Below are 18,821 nucleotides of genomic sequence, written 5' to 3' on the forward strand. Positions count from 1 at the left end.
CCGCCACCGGCCGGCAGCGAGACTTCAATGCCCGTGTGCTTTTACGTCTTTCTAATTTGGGAAGCCTGGTCCCCACACGTTGCTATTTTTGGTATTGTCAGATTGACCTCGTGTTAGGCAGAAAACGAGGTCGACCTCGGTGTAGCACAGCCCTTTTAGCAAATGGGCAAAGTAAAACGGGGCATTTCATCTATGCCAAACTAAATGTGCCGTTTGAGGTAAATGTCAAAGTAAAATGGGGCATTTTATCAAATAGCCCCTCGCTCTGCCCCCAGGTTTCATGTTGTAGGATTATGGACGATCTGATTGATGGTTTCCGAAGTGTGCTCACACCTTGCTCAGGGAAGACAGCCCGCACCGATCCTGCCGCCGGGCCTGGCTTTGCCAGTCTGTGCGCCCAGAGGAGGGGGATAGGCGGAGGCTAGGGTTTTTCCCTCCCGTCGCCTCGCGGGGGCGAGAGGATTGAGAGCCAGAAGGCAAGTCTGGTAATGGAGGAAGCACTATATTTAGAATGCGGGATTTTCTTTTCCATGTTTGTGTTGAATTTCATCAGTATTTGCACAATCCAATGCCACAGCTTGTTCTGCCTGCAGCAACATAGCAGTGTACATAATAGACTGCAGAATGTAGAAGACGACGGGATTAGTTTCGAAATTCTACTAACACTGAGCATATTAGTAGTAACAGTTGCCAAAAAAATATCCCTGCATGCTTGGCACTGACAAGAAAGAACCAAGAATCTTCATCAGAAGACCTTGCCAGGAATTTATTTTTTGCATATATACTCAACAATGATTTACATCACTATGCAGAGCTGAGTTCCTAACAGTTGCTAGAATACAGATGAAACAACACTGAACGAAATCCAAATCTGGCAGCGATTCAACCCTCAGGTGTTACATAAATTAACCACAGGAAATCCAGATCTAGATTAAAAGGAAGTTGATAACAGCATAAGGATTAAATCAATTGCATATATACATCTGCTATAGTTCACTCTGAACTATGAAGTAGCTTTCAGGTGCTAAATATATCCTGCAGCCCAGGTTGGTTAGTAGCTGTAGCACTGTCTGCCATTTTGTTTGCCAGCTGAAAGACAGCGAGAGTAACGCCTTCGACAGTCTAGATTCAGTGTGCAACATGATTTCTCGCACATGGGATCCTTGGTTAGGGCTATTTACCATATGACTCGGATGTGGGATAAGCCCTTCCATGAAGAGGCAAAAGTTGCTCACAAGCTGAATCTCTTATGAGGCGAACGGGGAGGATTCTTCGATTGATTTCTGGTCTGTGGGCTTTAGCTCCCAATTACGAAGACTGCTAGTTGGTGAATCAGACTTTGAAATGTACAAGACCTTGTTGTGGAACCTATGAAGTGTTTTTCGGTGACCGACGCTTATGTAGGTTATCCCTGCAGCTTCGATCTGACTGTATAGATGAACCTGTGCCAGAGGCGAAAATAGTCAAAGTGGGATTGAAATAAAACTGTCTGTAATTAATTCAGTACATGATAACTGCAGACTTGGCATTTTTTGACAGTTCGTAGCTCAAAAGAATAAAACAACTACAACAGCAGTATATGGATTGTTACCTCGTTTGTATCATCTAGTGCACTTGTGGACTCGTCCAGAAGGACAAGAGTTGGTTTTGCGAGTAACAGCCGAGCAAATGCAAGACGCTGCTGCTCTCCCAACGAAAGAACACTGGCCCAGTCATGCATAGAATCCAAGCCATTGAAACGAGGTAATATATACCCCAGCCTAACAACCTCAAGTACTCTGATTAGTTCATCAGTTGAGGGCATCTCAGGCTTGGCACCAACTCCATCTGACGTGGAGACTTCAGACAGGAACGGAAGAGCATCTGGTATTCATAAAAATACAGAACTTCAGGAAAAAAAACAATGAAGGAGTTTTTATTGACACAAACGTCGCATCAAGGCGATATAAGCGCATAGACTTCGCACCCTACCTCTGGATAACAAGAAGCACACAGCCCAAGAACCGAAAACAAAGTAGCAGAGGGAAAAGTAAACAACATTAAATAGATAGCCTAAGGTACTGGAGGCCCAATCCGAAAACTACGCCGGCATCCGCGCTGAGTAAAAACTCCTTGGCTGCAGGCTGGAGAAGAGACCAGCTATACATGAATGTCTCAGAATGGGGTATCGCGAACAATCCGTAGATGTGTACAGTTGTTCCACATCTAACAACCAAAAATAAAGAAATGTAGTACTCCTGCATCACTGTTAAGAACAGCATGATGCAACTACAATGATCAGACAAAGTAAACAGAAGCAACTACTACAACTTTTGCATTTTACTTCTGTTAGACATTATTGTTCTGCAGTGTATTAACACCGGCACGAACTTTGCTAAAATACAGACTCGCCCATGGTACTATCTAAGGCATAAGCTGTAACACCTCAAGGTCCAAAATTTGCTAAAGCAAACATGCAACAGACCACGGAATTTGGCTAGGGACCTCCCCTCCCGACTTTGTCAAGAAAAACGTATACGTTGTAAGTGCCAAAAACTTAAAATGCATGAAAAGGCACATGCACACAAGTATACCTGGGCATTTTTCGGGCCGGGTCTAAAAAAGCCCGAAGCTGAAAGTCTAGGCCCGAGCCTGGCCCGGCCTGACCGTCGGGCCAAGAATCCCGGCCCGACGCCCAAAAAACCCAGCCCAGCCTTCGGTAAGTCGCACATTTTGCAGGTCCGAGGCCTGGCCCGGCCCCGGCCATCGTGCCAAGAATTCAGGCCCGAGCCTGGCCCGACATGCAAACTTGGCCCAGCCCAGGATTTTCGGGTCGGGCCGCCCATGCCCAGCTATACACACAAGTCACACATCTATCGAATAATTTTCTCCTTCATGACATAAAAAGCATAGTGGCAAAGAACCAGCCGCACAGTATAGAGACTGTGTGGGCATTCAACCAAAAGGAAGCTTTTATACTTAACAGATTGTATAATTTTAATTTAAAAACAAATTAAAGTTAGCAAAAACAAAACAAGAAGATCAGTGTGATCATATTAGTAATGTTTCCACCTTTCCTTCTTTTAGTACATGTGCATATCCAAAATATTAAAAATTTCATGTTGTAGTTACTTTTAGGATTACCATTGTACAATTTGAGTTTTCAGGTTGACTAAATAGCCACGCATTCTCTAGGGTTTTTTGCACCTAGATGGTAGTTTGCATGTACTCAATAGCTCCCGATGAAACAAAATACCTTTTTTCTGAGCATCATTAGTTGGTGATAGAAGAATATCTTCAGTCCATGTAGGATACAGCAATTGCTGACGAAGAGTGCCCAAAACCATATATGGTCTTTGTGGGACAAAGAATATGCCATTATCTCTTCTTTGCTTGGAACTTTGTAGTAGCTCTTCACCCCTTGGCTTTATGTTGGATGGCTCGCTAGAACTGAAATTTTCTGTTTGAAGCTCCGTAGAATCTCTCGTATGGTACACAATATTCCCCGAACCACTAGTCCAAAGGCCAGCGAAAGCACGCAGCAATGAGGTCTTTCCACTTCCGCTGGGTCCCATGACCTAAAAGTAAAGATAAGATCATCATACTAGCCAGATGTCACCAGTACTATTTATGTTGCTGATTGGGTCACTAGCTAAAGCAATGAAATACCAGTAGGTGATCCTTTTCTTTTAGTTCCATACTGAAGTCGGTAATAAGAATATTTCCGCCCCTGGGTGTTAACAATGTCAAATTACAAATCTCTAGAACGATGCCTTGATCAGAATGCATTTGTGATCCATTAGAACTAAGAACCGAAGGACTGCCACTCTTGAAAACAATGTTGATCCCTTCAATGCTATCACGTCGGGATGATAGAGAAGGCTCATTTGCATCCAACAGATCATCAAATTCACCTGAAGTTTTAAGTTAGATTAGGTTAATCTAGTTGTCTTAGCAAATAATCCACACACACATACAGAGAGAGAGAGAGAGAGAGAGAGAGATGTGACCTAAACGATCAATGACTGCTGAGAATGCACTAATTGACTGAAATCGGAAAACAATGAGAGAAAAATCACTGAGGATGTGATTAAAAGCAGACACTGATTGGTTTATTACTCCAAACTCAATTTTTCCTGCAAAGAACATTGGAGCAACAACTGCAGCTGGCAGGATTTGAATTAAATATTGGTAACCATTAGTGAAGAACTCCAGATTCCGGGATGCTAGCAGTAATTCCTGCAGACATAACATACAAAATCAAACATTTGCATGTAAACAAATATAAATTCAGGACAAGTTTCTGGATGTACATAAACAATGTAGAGAGAGAGGGATAGAGAGACAGACAGACACAGATACACAGACACACACACACACAGACTGTTTTCAAGAACAGTAGTGCATTCTCTCACGAGAGCATAACTGTATAACCGTGGAACAGTTTTGGAAAAAAAAAATAGTGTTACAGTTTCGGATTTTTTTTTAGTGTTACAGTTTTGGGATTTTTTTTTTAGTGTTACAGTTTTGGGATTCAAAAATTATCTTACTTTCGATAATGATTACTAGGCATAGTATTAGTACAGTGGAAGTACAAGATGTGTCTGCCCATGCAATGTCAATATGTTATTACAGCCTGATTAAAAAACGTAGAAATAATAAATTTACTTTATAAACATATAAAGCTGCATATTTATGTTGAAACAGAACTTATGTAATATTACATTGAGAGGGATGCACATTTTAAGATGTTCAACATGATTTTACTGCTAGCTACTTGCTAGCATGCCATCTTATTTTGGTTGCAAATTTTGCTGACACTGAGGAGATCATAGCGACACCTCAACTTGTGCATCTTCAACAATGCACAGACAGACCACAGCATGCTGGTAGATTAGATCTTAGACGAGGCAGAGATGTGGAAGTGAGCACCTGTTAGATTCCTTTTTAGAATTTCGGCTTAGGCTCTTTTGTACAGCTATGTGGCAGCTTCAGGCAGCAGTTTTGCTAGTTAATTGTCAGGTTCTTGGTCATCTTTTGGGAATTTGGGTCATCATCATCTTATGGCTTTGTATCATTTGCGCTTTCTCAGTCCATTCTTCAAATGCAAAAACATGTATTGCGGTAGTATGGAAAGAATGTCGAAGATATATAAGATATGAAAAATGATGGAGATGATACGGAGGATGTGAGAGAAGAGTGAGGAAAAATAAAGTGAACAAAAAAAGAGTATAAAGAGATGGGAAGGTATATGAAAAAAAAAAAGATAATGTATGAAGATGTAAAGAAAAAATATCATTTATCTTTATTCTTTTTCTTTTATCTTTTATCTATTCTTCATCATTTCTACTTTTCTTTTCCGCCACAATATCATCATAGTTAAGAATCTTTTGGGGAAATTAGCAAATCTGGTATCTGTGTGTTACAAAACTATATTCAACATGAGTTGCATTTTGCAGGAGATTATGAAAGATGAACAAAGCTAGACTTTTAAACTGCTAGTATCCTCCTTTCTGGTGAAATGCATTATAAAAGAACGTTAAGGATTTTTGAGAAAACCATCCAAATTATCATAATATTCTTTGGCAAAATATAATTAGGGTTGAAAATAAACAAGCTGGTGGATGGATGTAGTTTATTTGCAGGCTTACATCTCTATCCTTGGCATGTTAACCTAGTGTACATGGTACAACAGTAACGTCGGATCAGAGCAAAATAAACAGGACAGCTTATGCATGAAATGCTTACACTTAGGTTTTGGTAAGCCCTCCTGAACCGGTCCAATAAAAGTTGCAATTCATTTTCCTCACCACCATAAAAGGCAATTGATTCAGCATTTTCTCTAACACGGACAAGTCCATAACGAAAATCAGCTTCTTTCTTTTCTTGCATGAAGTTCAGGTTGACCAAATTCTGTCAAGACAAGCATGACAATTGTTTGAATGGGGAAAGAGTGAACAATTATATTTACTTTGATTCAAGCTAGAGATGGTAAAGCTTTACCTTACCAAGGAAGACACTAATAACGGTCCCTCCAAAAGAATACACAATAAGAACAATGAATAATGGTGGATAGATTCCATAAAGGATGTTGCTGAATGATACCAAATCCACAACAGCATTGAGAAGTGTCAAAGAAAATGCGAGCGCTGTTCCAGTGAATGAACTTAGATCATCATTAATCCGCTGGTCTGGATTGTCTATTAGTGATTGAGACTGAATCTTATAGAATGTTCTGTTCTTAAAGTAGCGCTTCATGTAATAACTTGTCATCCAAGATCGCCATCTTAAAGAAAGGACTTCTCTTGCATAGTCCCTCAAGACAAAGAACTGTATAGCAGTTCAAGCAGGAAATTGCAAAATCAGAACATATAAATCTATTAAAAGGTACACCAGTTGCTAGCTCTGCAACAAAAAAAAAGTAAAGTCGCGAGTACATTTCCTCTAATGATGAATGGCAATAGGAACATAGCACTTCCAGACAATGCTGGAAACCAGGAACAAGAGCAAGATCCTGACAGTTTAATCCTCTGGTGCAGAAATGACTAAGCCAATGTGTATTACTTGTACCAAGACATTTTGTTAAATAGAAGAGATAATTTTGTGAATTTTAGGCAACAGTCCGTTCCGAATTGCAAGATATTATAGCCTTTTCTGAATTGTATGTATCTAGATGCATTTCAGTGTGTCTGTTCACTCATTTCAGTCTATGTATTTCATACTGAAATATCAAAAACATCTTATAATTCGGAATGGAGGGAGTAGAATATAAAAAATGATACACAAATCAAACTGTGGATCTAGACACCCTTGGAAAGGATACCTATCATGATACACAAATCACTGATACTTACATAGGAAACCACAAGTTCACAACTATGTTATTTTTTAAAATGTTAGTAGTGCGCTGATACAGAAAATATTACTCCTAATTACATCATCTGACATTTTCACTAATCATGTCTAGGTGCTACAGATATTCATAAACAGGCTAACAGCTTGAAGATCAATACCTACAAAGTAGCAGCAATATGCTCACCGGAATTCCTACAGCGAAACCTCCCAAGTAGTACAGCAGTTGCTTGGTAAACTGTTCCTGGTCCTTGTCTTGCAAGAAAAAACAGTAATATGTATTAACAAATAAAAATATAAGATGTCGTGCAACCACTTTGAATGCTATGAAATGCCACCTCCAATTACACCCGTACCAAAGACTGAAATGAAAAATTCTTGTCTACTTTGGTACTGCAGATGGCACCCAAAGATACTGAGGTATATTATTTTTAGTAAAAAAAACTCTAAGAATTTTAATGTGAAGCAAAAAAGAGTTAATATCCCCCTCTCCTGCCCCTTCATCTTATCAGATGCACCGGCAATTCTGCGTATGCGTATATTTTTTATTCAGAATGCTGACATTCAATCTACTACCTCCATTCCAAAAAAAAACTGCACAACATTTTTTAGATACGGATGTATCTCTAACTAAAATATGTCTATATACCATCGTATCTAGACAAACTTGAGCAGCTTTTTTAGGGACGGAGGGAGTACAAAATTGTTAAGAGTTTTGAACAGAACACGAGACGTACCGGCAAGGGCATTGTAGAAGTCGCGGCCCAGGAAGTTGAATCCAACACTAATCCCGGTGGTTGCCAGTGTGAGAGCAAATACAGCAGCAAGCTGCAGCCTTGCTTGGACTTTGTCCTCTGACCACCAGTAAGGGGCAGCAACTTTCCAAAATCTTCTAGCTAGTGTTTTGAGGTCGGTACCGTCTCTCTGTCAGCATGAGATAAAGGAAATAGGCATTCATTAGAACCAGAATAAACAGCAAACCAGCACAAGAGGCACCAGGCTGGCGCTTTGCTTATGCATGAGTAAACACTGTTTTGGGATCTTATCGCTCTGAACTTCAGACTGCTGAACTGCAAACCCACAGTTGCAGATTGCACCAGTCTGTAACTCTGGATGCGTGTAATCTACTAATGCAGCAGGAAGCTAAAGCTACTGTTAAGCTACACAAGCAGGTCGCATGACAGACCAAAACCTCAGAAGTCAGAGCACAAAATTTGAACTCTAGTAGGGACTGCAAAACAATACTACTCCTAGTTACTAGTAGTAAGCTCGAAGCAAAGCCCCGAGCAGAGCAGAGCAGATCACACCAAGAAAGCCACAGCTGCAGCAAACCGTAATCACCTTGTCCTCGCCTCCTGGAGGGCCAGGGGGGTCGCTGGAGGCCTCCCCCGCGGCGGCGGCCGCTGCCGGAGGAAGGGGCGCAGCCCCGCGTCGCCCGCGGTGGCGCATGGAGGATGCCACCACGACCCTTGGGGACGAGAAGGGGAGGCCGACGCGCGGCGACGGGGAGCAGAGGAGGCGAGACGGCCGCCGCGGAAGGGGAAGTGGTGGTAGCTGCGGAGCTGTCGAAGTGGAGGGGAAGCAGCATATGGGCACGAGTAGGTGCATCTTTCCCTCCCACCTTTTAAAATCCTTTTACTCTCCAGTAGTTTCGCTGCTGACCCGTGAGACGCCGACAGCTCCACTATGCCGGAGAAGCTTGGATGCTCGTCGTGGCGAGTAATGGCGGCCCGCCGCTGCCGTGGAGTTGGGAGAGGCGTGCTGGCGAAGCAGAGAGACGTTACGGTTTACGCTGCGTCGACCTGTAGGAGAAGCAGTTGGGTCACTGACATTCTGGTCCCGGGCAGACCGGGTCCCACGTTCAGTGAGAGGATCATGGTGAGCACTAGACACGCCGGTGGAAGTGGCAAGCAGAACCACACGTATCCTATCTGAACAGAAAACAAGAATAGAGTTCCCAGAGGGGAAACAATTCTAAACAGAAGACAAGTCACAGGAAAAGGATGCGTTCCAACCAACAGACTATTTCTATTTTCTTTTTTTATTTCACAGAGATATCATCAAATTTATTACAGCAATGAAGAATTTACAACAGATGGCTGGCTGTGGCTGCCGGTTATGACGGTTTTTATCTAGCCTGGTGAATGAACCCTACCTCGCTATGTCTAACAAAATTTGTGAACCAAAAACACAAACTTGTTGCACTACTATGTTGACAGCCACGCATGAGAAGATGATCAAAGAATCTGGGATGAATCTGTGAATGCGGCCCTTTGGCACGGTAATTGGGGTTAGTCCTTGTGAGCGGTTTAGTTCATGTATCCACGGCAGTTAGGAGCTTTACACAGACAAGGGACCTTGCGATCCTCCGACTCGTCCTGGTCAAATTTGTAGTCATACCTGCGCATCACAAGATGAAATGGACGCATGCATGAGAAGACGATAAACATAAGTTTCATCGATATCAGTTATACGTGTAAATCAAAAGAACACTGAGTTAAGAAACGGTACGTCAGTTCTTCTCCTGCGGAGACGTCTCTTCTGGCAATAAGGATGATCTGGCTCTTGTCATCGCTGACACTCATGATCCTAGCATAGCAGTTAGGCACGCACTGCAAGAGCGAGCAGTGTACTTAGTTTACCATTTCTCTGGCTATTAAGAATGCAACGGGATGCAGGTGTGGAAGCCTGGAGGATTACCGAGTGATTAATTAGACGGGCTATGTTTCCTCTCTCCGTAGCGTCAATCACAACGTCTTCGCTTATCTTGAACAGCTGCACCACAGCAAAATGAGAAAATCAATATGCTATGCCAGAAAACCAATATGCAGTATTTCATGTAGTCTTGTCTATGAGTAACAACTTTGGTTAGCTATGAGTAATTGTCATCTAGAAAGGATTGCCTGACCATGAAAAGTATAACAGTAAAAGTTGAAAGTATAACGCTATATAAAATGAAAGTAAAAAAAAAAGACTCACATAGCAATCTTTATTTTCCCTGTGATATCGTGCTTCCCTCAAATCAGCAACACTCCGTCTAACTTGGTCCCCACGATATTCGATAACCTGCACAAGTCTTGTTAGCTGAAAAACTACAGATAAAACCCTCATGTGCAGATGTACAATGAATTTTGAATAAGTGATTAATAAAATAAGCAAACGCATTTTCATGGTAAAACATTAAACTCTATTGTAGGACAAAGACTGAAAATGATCTACCAAAATGCTCATGCTGGCAATTTAGGTAAAGCATGAATTTGTTACAGCAATGAGAATTTATGATGGTTATGGAGGTCGAGAAATGCAAACCAAAAGGTGTCTGCTGTAGTTTAGACAGTAAGCATTTAATCAAATTGTTGCCAAAGACAAACTGCAGTTGTTTTACTTATGCTTTGCGACCGGATTAACATGGCGTGCCAGTGCCCGTGCCTAAGGTCATCAGTATGAGCTTTGTTTTAAATGTATAAGTAGCCTGAAGTGATATACCATTTGCCCCTCTTGAATTTTCTTAGCAGCAAAGAGCCCCCATCCATGTACTCCAGATCGACCATAACAGACCCTCTTATTTTCAGTTTTCTGAAATAATTAACATGGAGTTTATCAGTATGATCACATAGCCTTTTAAGAACTGGAATCACTCAAAAACTAAACCTGTAAATAGTGAAGCCGATCTTTGAATGTAGAAAAATGTTGGTCATCCTTTTGATCCTGTTAGCAAACGAACACGATGCTAGTTATTTTAGCACTCAAAGGGAACTTCAAAAAAGGAAAATGCCAATGCTCAGAATAGCGTAATTACCATGCATGCATTCAAATCCGCAATCAAATCCTGGGAGTGGTGTTGGGGTCCCATTACTCGATGGGGAATTGCCTTTCCTTGTTCTTTCTGGAAAATGCAGACAAATTAGTACTAAAGTTTTTCTGACAAAAAAAAAAACAGCAACTAACACTACAAAATCATGATAACTTCACATGAAACGGTGAAACTAATAGTAATCTAAGTTTGGCATAACATAATGCAGCTGAAATTTGAAATTCAACACATGCCCACACAAGGACCAAAGAAACTGTACATGAAACATGTAAACATGGTCAAAGTATAAATGAACTAGAAAAGAAAAATGATTGGTAGATGCAAATGGTTGTATAGACGCTTACAAATTTATGCACAAAACACAATCAGAAATATATTTTCTCTAATCCTGTGACTCTGATGGGGGAGTAAGGGTGGGGCACACATAAACAAGATGACTGAAAATACCTTGTTTCTCAACATATCATAAGGTAGGCACCTTGCAGCTGGGCAGTCGGAAAATGTAGCAGGAACCTGGTGGTTTTCGTTATTGGTCAATCGTGCAGGAGACTGCTTCTCATTGTTTTGGATGAAAAATTTGGTAGAGAAAACTCCTTCAGGTGTCTTCACTATCAACACATTATCTGGGTCGGGAGTACTAAAATGCAAAAGAAAAGTATAGCATGCATCAGTAACAAACGTTTGTGATAATTCATCCTTTCAGGTAAATTTACACTTCTGCAAATAATATTGTTCCAAGATCATGCCAGCTCCATGGATCACATTGGTCATTGTTTTTTTCTTAAAACAGGTTTGATGCTAGTATTTGAAATCAACACCAACAGAGATAGAGAACAAACAAAGGGAAGCCTATATAAGGATCATGAAGCTAAGTTAGAATTGTTCTTTAGAAAAACAGAAACAACTCGTGAAACTTACATGAACTTGATAAAAAAGGACTAAGCTGGGAGAATAATATTACCTGTGAGACGCACAGAAGGAAACCATTTTTGTCACTTGCCTACCATTTCTTTCAGTGTATTGCAACTACAAGCACACAGAAAAAATGACAATTTAATCAGTTTTTCAGTTAAAATAGGGTGATGAAAAAAAGGCTACGCATCAAATGAGGCACAGCTTAATCGCTGTAACAAGTTATGCTTAAAAACAACTTATTAAGATGCTTTAGGCATCAGCTCCAATGGAAGTACTTGAGCAATGATGCCAACAAATTAGCCACAAAGGAGAACTTTTCCAGAAGATAGTTTGAACACAAAAGGTGGTAAAACTTGCTGATCCACAGTAACACTGCATAGCAGCCCAAATTATAAGGCTGCTAAGTGGTATATGATGAAAAACTAATCTTCCAGCAGAGCATTATATAGCTGATAACATGCATTTTTGTTTTCATATAATAGAAGATTGTGCAGGTTGCAATAAAAAACATACGTAAACATAATAGTATGATCATAATTTCCACTACAAATGGCAGTCTACCTCCATGCGATATCCTGCTCTCGACGCACACATTGCATGATAAGAAGTAGAGCACTTGTAGCACTGGGTGCAGGCCCCATGCATCTGCTTGCATATTACACATGTCTGGAGTTTCAAAGAAAACATAAACAAAAAGTAAGGTGAGATTTGAACACATAAGCACATACAGTAATTTACTACGGGTAACCTTGCAAAAAAATATCAAATCAAAATCCTAACCTTCTTAAAGTACTCAGAAGGAATGCTCAATACGCCCATAGCTGGCTCCATTGTCTCGTCAATAGGAAAAGAGACTTTAGGCTGGTACCAGGCACATGTGACATGAACCCACAGTTGGTCAACATCAGTTGGCTTGAGAGCACCGCCTGGAGGGGGTCCAAAAAAGTTACAGGTTAACAGCATTAACAATCCATAAGCAACATGATATCAGATACCACAAGACAAGAGAAAATTATAATATCAGATACCACTGTGCACCAAACAGAACTTATCACATAAAAGGTAGACAGCTAAACATGACTGTGAGACACACTAAAAACCTCAATACTTTAGGCTATTAGTAACCATGCATGCGCAAAGCACATTTAAGAAATATAATTGACACTTGGAACAGGTACATTCTCCACTTCCAGATATTCACTAGTATAGATGTGGAAGAAAACATTTAACTGTACACATTTTAGGAAAGCTCATTACAAAATTTTAAAGATCATCGCATAGTTTGATGTTAAATTCGTAAACATTGGTTGAAATCTAAGATAAATTCACATCTTGGAAAGGCATGATAATTTTATTAATTAGAGCGTATATTTAAGAGGTTGTAACCTCTTAACTCTTATATAATTATATAATAAAGACAATAAAGATACCAGGCAGCTCAGATCAAAATTATCCCAGCCTAACTCCTGCTTTTTATACTGGTAGACATAGACATAGATTACTGAAATTCCCAATAATTCCATGTTAACTATGTAGCATATACAATGTGACCCTGTTTGGGATGCAACAATTTCACAGGAATTGTTTCTTGTCGAAATTATGAAAAGAACAAGCATTTCAAACAATGTATTGTATGATAGTCATCAGGACAAAAATACCTTTTACAGGACATAAGCAGCATTCTCTTTTCTGTTGGGGCAATTCACATGTTCGACAAACCCAATTGGTAAGATCCTCTAGGGCACGTGCTCCATAGCACTCCTGATGGACAGCTATTTGACATCTGAAGTAACAATTTTGGGGAGAAACTTTTGTGAGCTACTAATCGTAGCAATTTACATACAAGGTAGTCTTAAAACATCAAAGGAACTCTTGAATGAAAGTGGCGAACAAAAATCTAAATGATTACAGGAAATACCTGTTACAAATGATAATTTTATTGTAGTCCCAATCCTCAACCCACCGACAGACAGCACAACGTTCAGTTGTCCATTTAGCATAGACTGGACTATAAGAGTTTGCTGCAGATATTGGAAAAAATCAATCACATGAAGTCATGTTGCAACCATCACCTACACGAGCCAAGAAAAAAATAAAGAGCCAACATACCTTGTAATGAAAGCAACTCTTCTTTCTTAATACCTGGGGTAAAAGACTTGAAATTCCCACCAGGAATGTCTTCAAGCTGGAGACAACGACAAAAAAGGAACCTTGTCAGTTTTGTACATCTAGGGCATGCATATTGCTGTAGATATCCACATATTATGCTGGCGAATGTTTGAGTTGATAAAGATCTTGAGAGCTTACCAAGTTGATTAATGGTTCCCCGGTGCTCTTGAGTTTAATACTCGTCTTCCATTTCTTCTTCCTTGAGCCAGTATGTCTCTCCCACTCATTCAGAGTCATCAGCCTTTTCTTGCAAGACTTGCATGGACATAATATCCTGCCAGAACCAATAACAACTCAAATACCAATAGTGGTTCAAAGTCAAACACACATAAGGAAATCAATGTACTAGCAGCTTCAGAATGGTTTACAGTACTTCTGGTCGCTGTGCAACATTTCAGCTGCCATCACAACAAGTGGCCTACTAAATAATCCTAAAGGTGGCTTCTACAGTAACAGTGAGAACTAAGAACCTAAGAAATACTTGATTATGCACCAAGCTTTACTATTAAAAAGGGGAGTTGGTGAATGTCTTCACTTGCAAGATTATGCACTCGTCAGCTTACATGAAAAACGGAACAATCCTTCCTTCAAACTTCTCTCATATGCTATTAAAAAATTAACAACCGATCCATCAATCCCTACTCATCTTGTTGGAGCGAGAAGAATTAAGGCTTCCTTCTGCTCATGGTTGCTTCCTTAGTCAGAAGTAGTAAATGGGCAGTTGTATTTGGCAGGGATTGGCTTCATAGTTGCACCCATGTCAAGAGGACTATATCATTTTACTGAAAGATGATGGCTTGCCGGTCCAGCAGCTACTGCCCGGCACAACAATCATATATACCATATTAAATAATGCACAATCACTTAGCAGAACTGAACCAGGGTGGTCAGAGAAAGATTGAGAGAAGGCAACCACGGGCAATTAGCAGTGGGGGACCTACAGGGTATGCCGTATATGCCATGGCATACCCTGAGGCCCAGCTCACTCTCTTCCTGAAGTGCTAGATCAGGTATGCTGCTAGCTCTAATTTGCTAGTTCAAGCGATTGAGCTAGCTCTCGTATGGCCAGCGCTCGCTTAAACTCTTGCTATGCCAGCTCACATAGAGTTCTTGGTCGCTCTCTTGCTAGTAGTAACAAGTGTGTTAGACTGAAACTAGATAGAACATACTAGAACTCAGGTATGCTAGGTAGCTCTATTTAAACTCAAACACAACTCAGACCAGTATTTGTACGTGTAAACTAGTTCACTAACCTAACCAAGATTAATTCTAGCAGATTATGCATGTCTCATTTTTCCGATTAAATCCAGAATTCAATAGGTTTGTTTTGCTGATTCAACTGCCTCACACGAATTTTGAACCATCTGGAGTTCCAGACGGCATTGTCCAGCTGCCAGCTAGCTAGGATAGGATCGAAATGCAGCACGCCTGTCTCCCGGGGCCCACACCCGCACAACGCCCGCCAGCCCGTTCGCCCTTCGTCGGCCGTCAGGAGCCCATTATTTACTGATTTAGTTAATTTAGTGCTTTGGTAAATAGGTGGAACCAAAATGTAAGTTAATCTTTTTTATTGTGGCATACCCTATAATAAAATCCTAGGTCTGCCACTGGCAATTAGCCAGTTGAGAATTAAAGGACCAGTTGCGAATATACAGCAGCCACTTCAGTTTCCATAGAAGTGGATGGTACTTTAGACCTCAGGTAAAATTCAAGCTCAAAATATTAACGAGAAGATAAAACTTAATGCTCCAAGAAAAGAAAGAATGGCACATATATAAATTTCTTATTACTTTCTGAAAAGTTGGCTTCTTCAATTTGGGAAATTGACCAAATTAATATATACATTAAATTCAGATGTACAGTATTGGTAAATAAGCGCATTTAAAGAAACATGTAAACTGAAGATTCGGGATAAGATATGCTAAATGCTTACATGTGCTTCTCAGTTAAGTACAATGCTTCCATCCCAGCGCAGCACACAGGTATGGACTCAGGCAATTTTTCCTTTGAAGTGCTAGCAAATCTGTGCCGAGACATGTTAGAAACTGGCACTCTTATTTATTAAACAGTCAAACATCAGTAGGTTTGAGGAAGAAAGAGACAACTCACTCTGAACTGTTCGACATGCTCACTTGTTCAACTGCCAATGTCTTCTTGCGTTTTGACTTGCAATCAGGACAGAAATACTCTGCATTTTCTAAATCCTGCAAAGTAATGGACGGTCAGTGAATTCTATACATGGAAGCATTGCAAATATATCAAACATTATGACGTTAAACTGTCAACACCGAACAAAAATGAACAACAACCTCCAGTTCGTTGCATGTCCGATCGCATTCTACATGAACCCAAATCTCGCACTCATCACAACACACCTGGCAAGAAGTGCATTGCAGATCAGTGCCTATATTAATCAAGAGAAGATAATCCATAACATCACCAAAGCACATATCTTTCTAGGCTTACCCAGTTTCCACCATCTGTGTGGTGCCAGATTTTCTTGCATATGCCACAGTATTGTTTTGACTGCAATAGCTGCGGAAATGGTAATGTTTGTAAGGAACTAAATAGAAAGAAACAAGTTTATGAAACAAACAAAACACGTGGTTCACACTCACACGCCAGATACATACCTTTTCACAATGCCTACAAAGTGACTGCTCTGCTTCTTGCTTCTTTTTCTTTGAAATCTTGGATGGAAGACGATTACCACAACTATCACAACATGCTGCTGGTTTCGGAACAGCCTGCACCACAGAAGATTAGATAGCAGCCTAGCTGAGGACTCGTGATTAATGAGGCGGCTGAGCTCGATTGTAAGTACTTCACACAGCAAGTTACCTCAGATTGGCACTCTTGCTCGGTATTAGAACCAGTCACTTCATGTGTGCCATCGGCGACAGACTGCTCATTGACAGACTTCTCCAGAGAGCAGACCCCGTCCATTTGGAGGTCAAAGAAACCACGCTCGGCAAGGAAAGCCTCCTCAATTGCCGCACGGAATTTGCTCGGCCTGAGCTTATACAGGGATTGTCCCTGAAACCTGGTAGAAAGAGGGAGGAACTTGAGACACAGCCAAGTAGGTAAAGCTTACATATGCCAGAAGAAGGCGGAAGTTCACCTGTCCAGATACTCCACAAAGGGGAAGAGCATCCCCTGCTTAACCCATCCATAGTCCTGCGGTAGAAGATGGAAAACGCTTAGGAAAAACGCTATGGCCGCTGAAAGAATATGGTTTCATCATGAAGCAGCAATTCAACCAGGAAATTGCAATCCATAATTACCCTGCTGTGGCCGCTGGCAGAGTAACCGAAGAACATGACGCAGAGCGCGCCGGGGACACAGGAGTTGAGCACGACCTCCGGGGCGTGCAGCAGCGGGTCGATGACTAGCGCGGGCCACGCGGGGCACTTCTTCCCGGACCTCGCCCAGACGACGTCGCCGAGCACGAACTCCTCGGGCCAGTAGAAATCCTCCTTCCTGGCGCCGCACTCCTTCTTCGGCTTGCACTCCACCACCGCGGCCGCGGGCTTGCCGTCCGGCCCAGCATTGCTCGCGGAGGTGACAACGCTGCCGTTCCCAGCAGCATTGCTCACGGACGTGACCACGCTTCCCACCACGTGGGGCTTATCCTCTATCTCGCATTTCACGGTGGCGGCGGTGCTGAGGGACGTGATGACGCTCCCGCTGCCGCAGCCGGGGCTGCCGATGTTCCGGCAGGCACGGTAGAGGTCGTGCTCCGTCTGCGCGGGGGGTTGGTGCTCGTCGCCGGTCCAGACCTCGGTCTGCACGGGCCCAAAGGCGGAGCCTTTGGGCGCGACGGCGCGCACCTCGACCTCGTACACCTCGCCGTCGTCGTCCCCGGGCGCGGGCGCGGGCTTGCAGGGCTTCTTGGCGAGCGGCAGCAGGGCCGAGTCGCGGAACCGCGAGGGCACGACGCGCTCGCGGCGGCGCTTGGTGGGCGGCGCGCCGTTGGTGGAGGGGGGCTCCATCGCGCACGGGCCCGCGGCGGTGCAGCGCTTGAGCGGGGCGAGCATGGCGGCGGCGGCTAGGGCATCGAGGGCGGAGCGGGCGCGCGGAATCGCGAATCGGGTGGGCGGATTGGGCGGGGGGACGGAGGAGGCTTAGGGTTCCGGCGGCGCGGAGTTGGGATTTAAGGTCGGGGGATTGTTGGGGGCCGAGATTGGGATTTGGGGGCGGATTGGGAGGAATGCGCGCCGGCTGGGTGCGGAAAATTTGGGGTTCCCTCCGACTCCGAGGCTCCGGGGGGATTTGGGTTTTGAATGAAAATTTGGAACGCGATGTCGGGGTCGGGGCAGGGGCAGGGGCAGGGGCAGGGGATGCGAGGAGAGGCTGCTGTGGGAGTGAGGTGGTGGGGAAGACGACCCGCCCGACAGTCGGGACGCGAGTTGGTCCGGTGGCGTCGTGAGTTTTCGCGCGGATGTGGGCTGTGGTTGATGCCGTGTGGCGGGCTCTGACGTGGGATCCTGGGGCTCTGCTTTGTAGGCTCGGATCTGGGCTGGGAGACGAAACCGACATGAACTCCAGGTCGTCAGCTACCACGCCAGCGCCGCCTTCTCATTTTTGCATCACGGCTTCTCGACTAAGGGCATCTCCAGCGGCGTGAGCGACCGTTTGTGTCCGCCATGATCGGAAATGCGTCTGGCACCACCTCCAATAGGGCGACGCAAAGTGACCGCCGTCCGCAGAGACGCAAACCTGGCCCAAATATCCGGCTGGTTTGCGTCTCCGCGGACGCGCAAAGTGTCCGCAGCGGCACAACTGCTTCGTCTTCCGCGGTATTACTTCTGGGCGGCGCGATGCAGCCTTTGCAGGGCCGCGTTAATGGCGTATCTCGACTTCCGCGAGCGTGCGCAGCTAGTAGGCGTTGCACTGGCGGGCCATTGAAGGCGAGATGGCGTCGGAGCCTCTTAAAGGGACGCTGCCGGCGCCCATTTCCCCGACCAAAACCATTACCAAAATCCCACAGTAGCCACCACACCGACTCCATGGGGAAGAAATGATGCCCGTTCCGGAAGACGAAGAACGACCAGGAGGCTAGCGGCTCGCGTTCCGGCAAGAAGGCACGGGT

The 18,821-nt window shown here is 43.2% G+C and overlaps 2 protein-coding genes across 3 annotated transcripts; both read right to left on the reverse strand.

Annotated features, from left to right (window-relative positions):
* Positions 1-729: 729 nt before the first annotated feature.
* LOC127341908 (ABC transporter D family member 2, chloroplastic) lies at positions 730-8,618 on the reverse strand. 2 transcript variants are annotated; one of them, XM_051367851.2, is made up of 10 exons: positions 8,173-8,615; positions 7,569-7,755; positions 7,019-7,086; positions 5,983-6,309; positions 5,728-5,892; positions 3,990-4,218; positions 3,649-3,893; positions 3,236-3,557; positions 1,592-1,863; positions 730-1,442 (listed from the first exon to the last, which is right to left on the reverse strand). In XM_051367851.2, the coding sequence occupies exons 1-10, from the start codon at positions 8,437-8,439 to the stop codon at positions 1,248-1,250; spliced, it is 2,277 nt and encodes a 758-aa protein (XP_051223811.1). In that variant the 5' UTR covers positions 8,440-8,615; the 3' UTR covers positions 730-1,247. The 2 variants fall into 2 exon arrangements, 1 of the variants encoding a protein (XP_051223811.1); XR_007875996.2 differs by lacking the exon at positions 730-1,442 and adding an exon at positions 1,972-2,123 and having other exon boundaries at positions 1,738-1,863; positions 8,173-8,618.
* Positions 8,619-8,839: 221 nt separating this feature from the next.
* On the reverse strand, positions 8,840-18,051 carry LOC127339485 (histone-lysine N-methyltransferase ATX4). Its single transcript, XM_051365332.2, has 23 exons — positions 17,014-18,051; positions 16,851-16,906; positions 16,571-16,772; positions 16,363-16,476; positions 16,196-16,264; positions 16,039-16,104; positions 15,839-15,933; positions 15,663-15,752; positions 13,868-14,003; positions 13,670-13,745; positions 13,479-13,581; positions 13,219-13,343; positions 12,341-12,486; positions 12,122-12,226; positions 11,607-11,671; positions 11,093-11,282; positions 10,631-10,717; positions 10,483-10,539; positions 10,318-10,407; positions 9,811-9,897; positions 9,532-9,606; positions 9,343-9,443; positions 8,840-9,231 (listed from the first exon to the last, which is right to left on the reverse strand). Exons 1-23 carry the CDS (start codon positions 17,764-17,766, stop codon positions 9,141-9,143), a joined length of 2,979 nt encoding a protein of 992 aa, XP_051221292.2. The 5' UTR covers positions 17,767-18,051; the 3' UTR covers positions 8,840-9,140.
* Positions 18,052-18,821: the final 770 nt, after the last annotated feature.

The sequence above is a fragment of the Lolium perenne genome, chromosome 3, assembly GCF_019359855.2.
Source record: "Lolium perenne isolate Kyuss_39 chromosome 3, Kyuss_2.0, whole genome shotgun sequence".
Taxonomy (NCBI): domain Eukaryota; kingdom Viridiplantae; phylum Streptophyta; class Magnoliopsida; order Poales; family Poaceae; genus Lolium; species Lolium perenne.

Bases quoted from the DNA above. Each gene is read 5' to 3' on its own strand.
- LOC127339485 (XM_051365332.2), bottom strand. From the start codon at position 17,766: ATGCTCGCCCCGCTCAAGCGCTGCACCGCCGCGGGCCCGTGCGCGATG. The intron at 16,773-16,850 runs GTGAACTTCCGC...TCTTTCTACCAG, and splicing joins TTTGTGGAGTATCTGGACAG to GTTTCAGGGACAATCCCTGT. The intron at 14,004-15,662 runs GTAAGCATTTAG...TGGTTCTGGCAG, and splicing joins TACTTAACTGAGAAGCACAT to GATATTATGTCCATGCAAGT.
- LOC127341908 (XM_051367851.2), bottom strand. From the start codon at position 8,439: ATGCACCTACTCGTGCCCATATGCTGCTTCCCCTCCACTTCGACAGCT. The intron at 3,894-3,989 runs GTCACATCTCTC...TTAAAACTTCAG, and splicing joins AGCAGTCATTGATCGTTTAG to GTGAATTTGATGATCTGTTG. The intron at 1,864-3,235 runs GTATTTTGTTTC...TATGAATACCAG, and splicing joins TAATGATGCTCAGAAAAAAG to ATGCTCTTCCGTTCCTGTCT.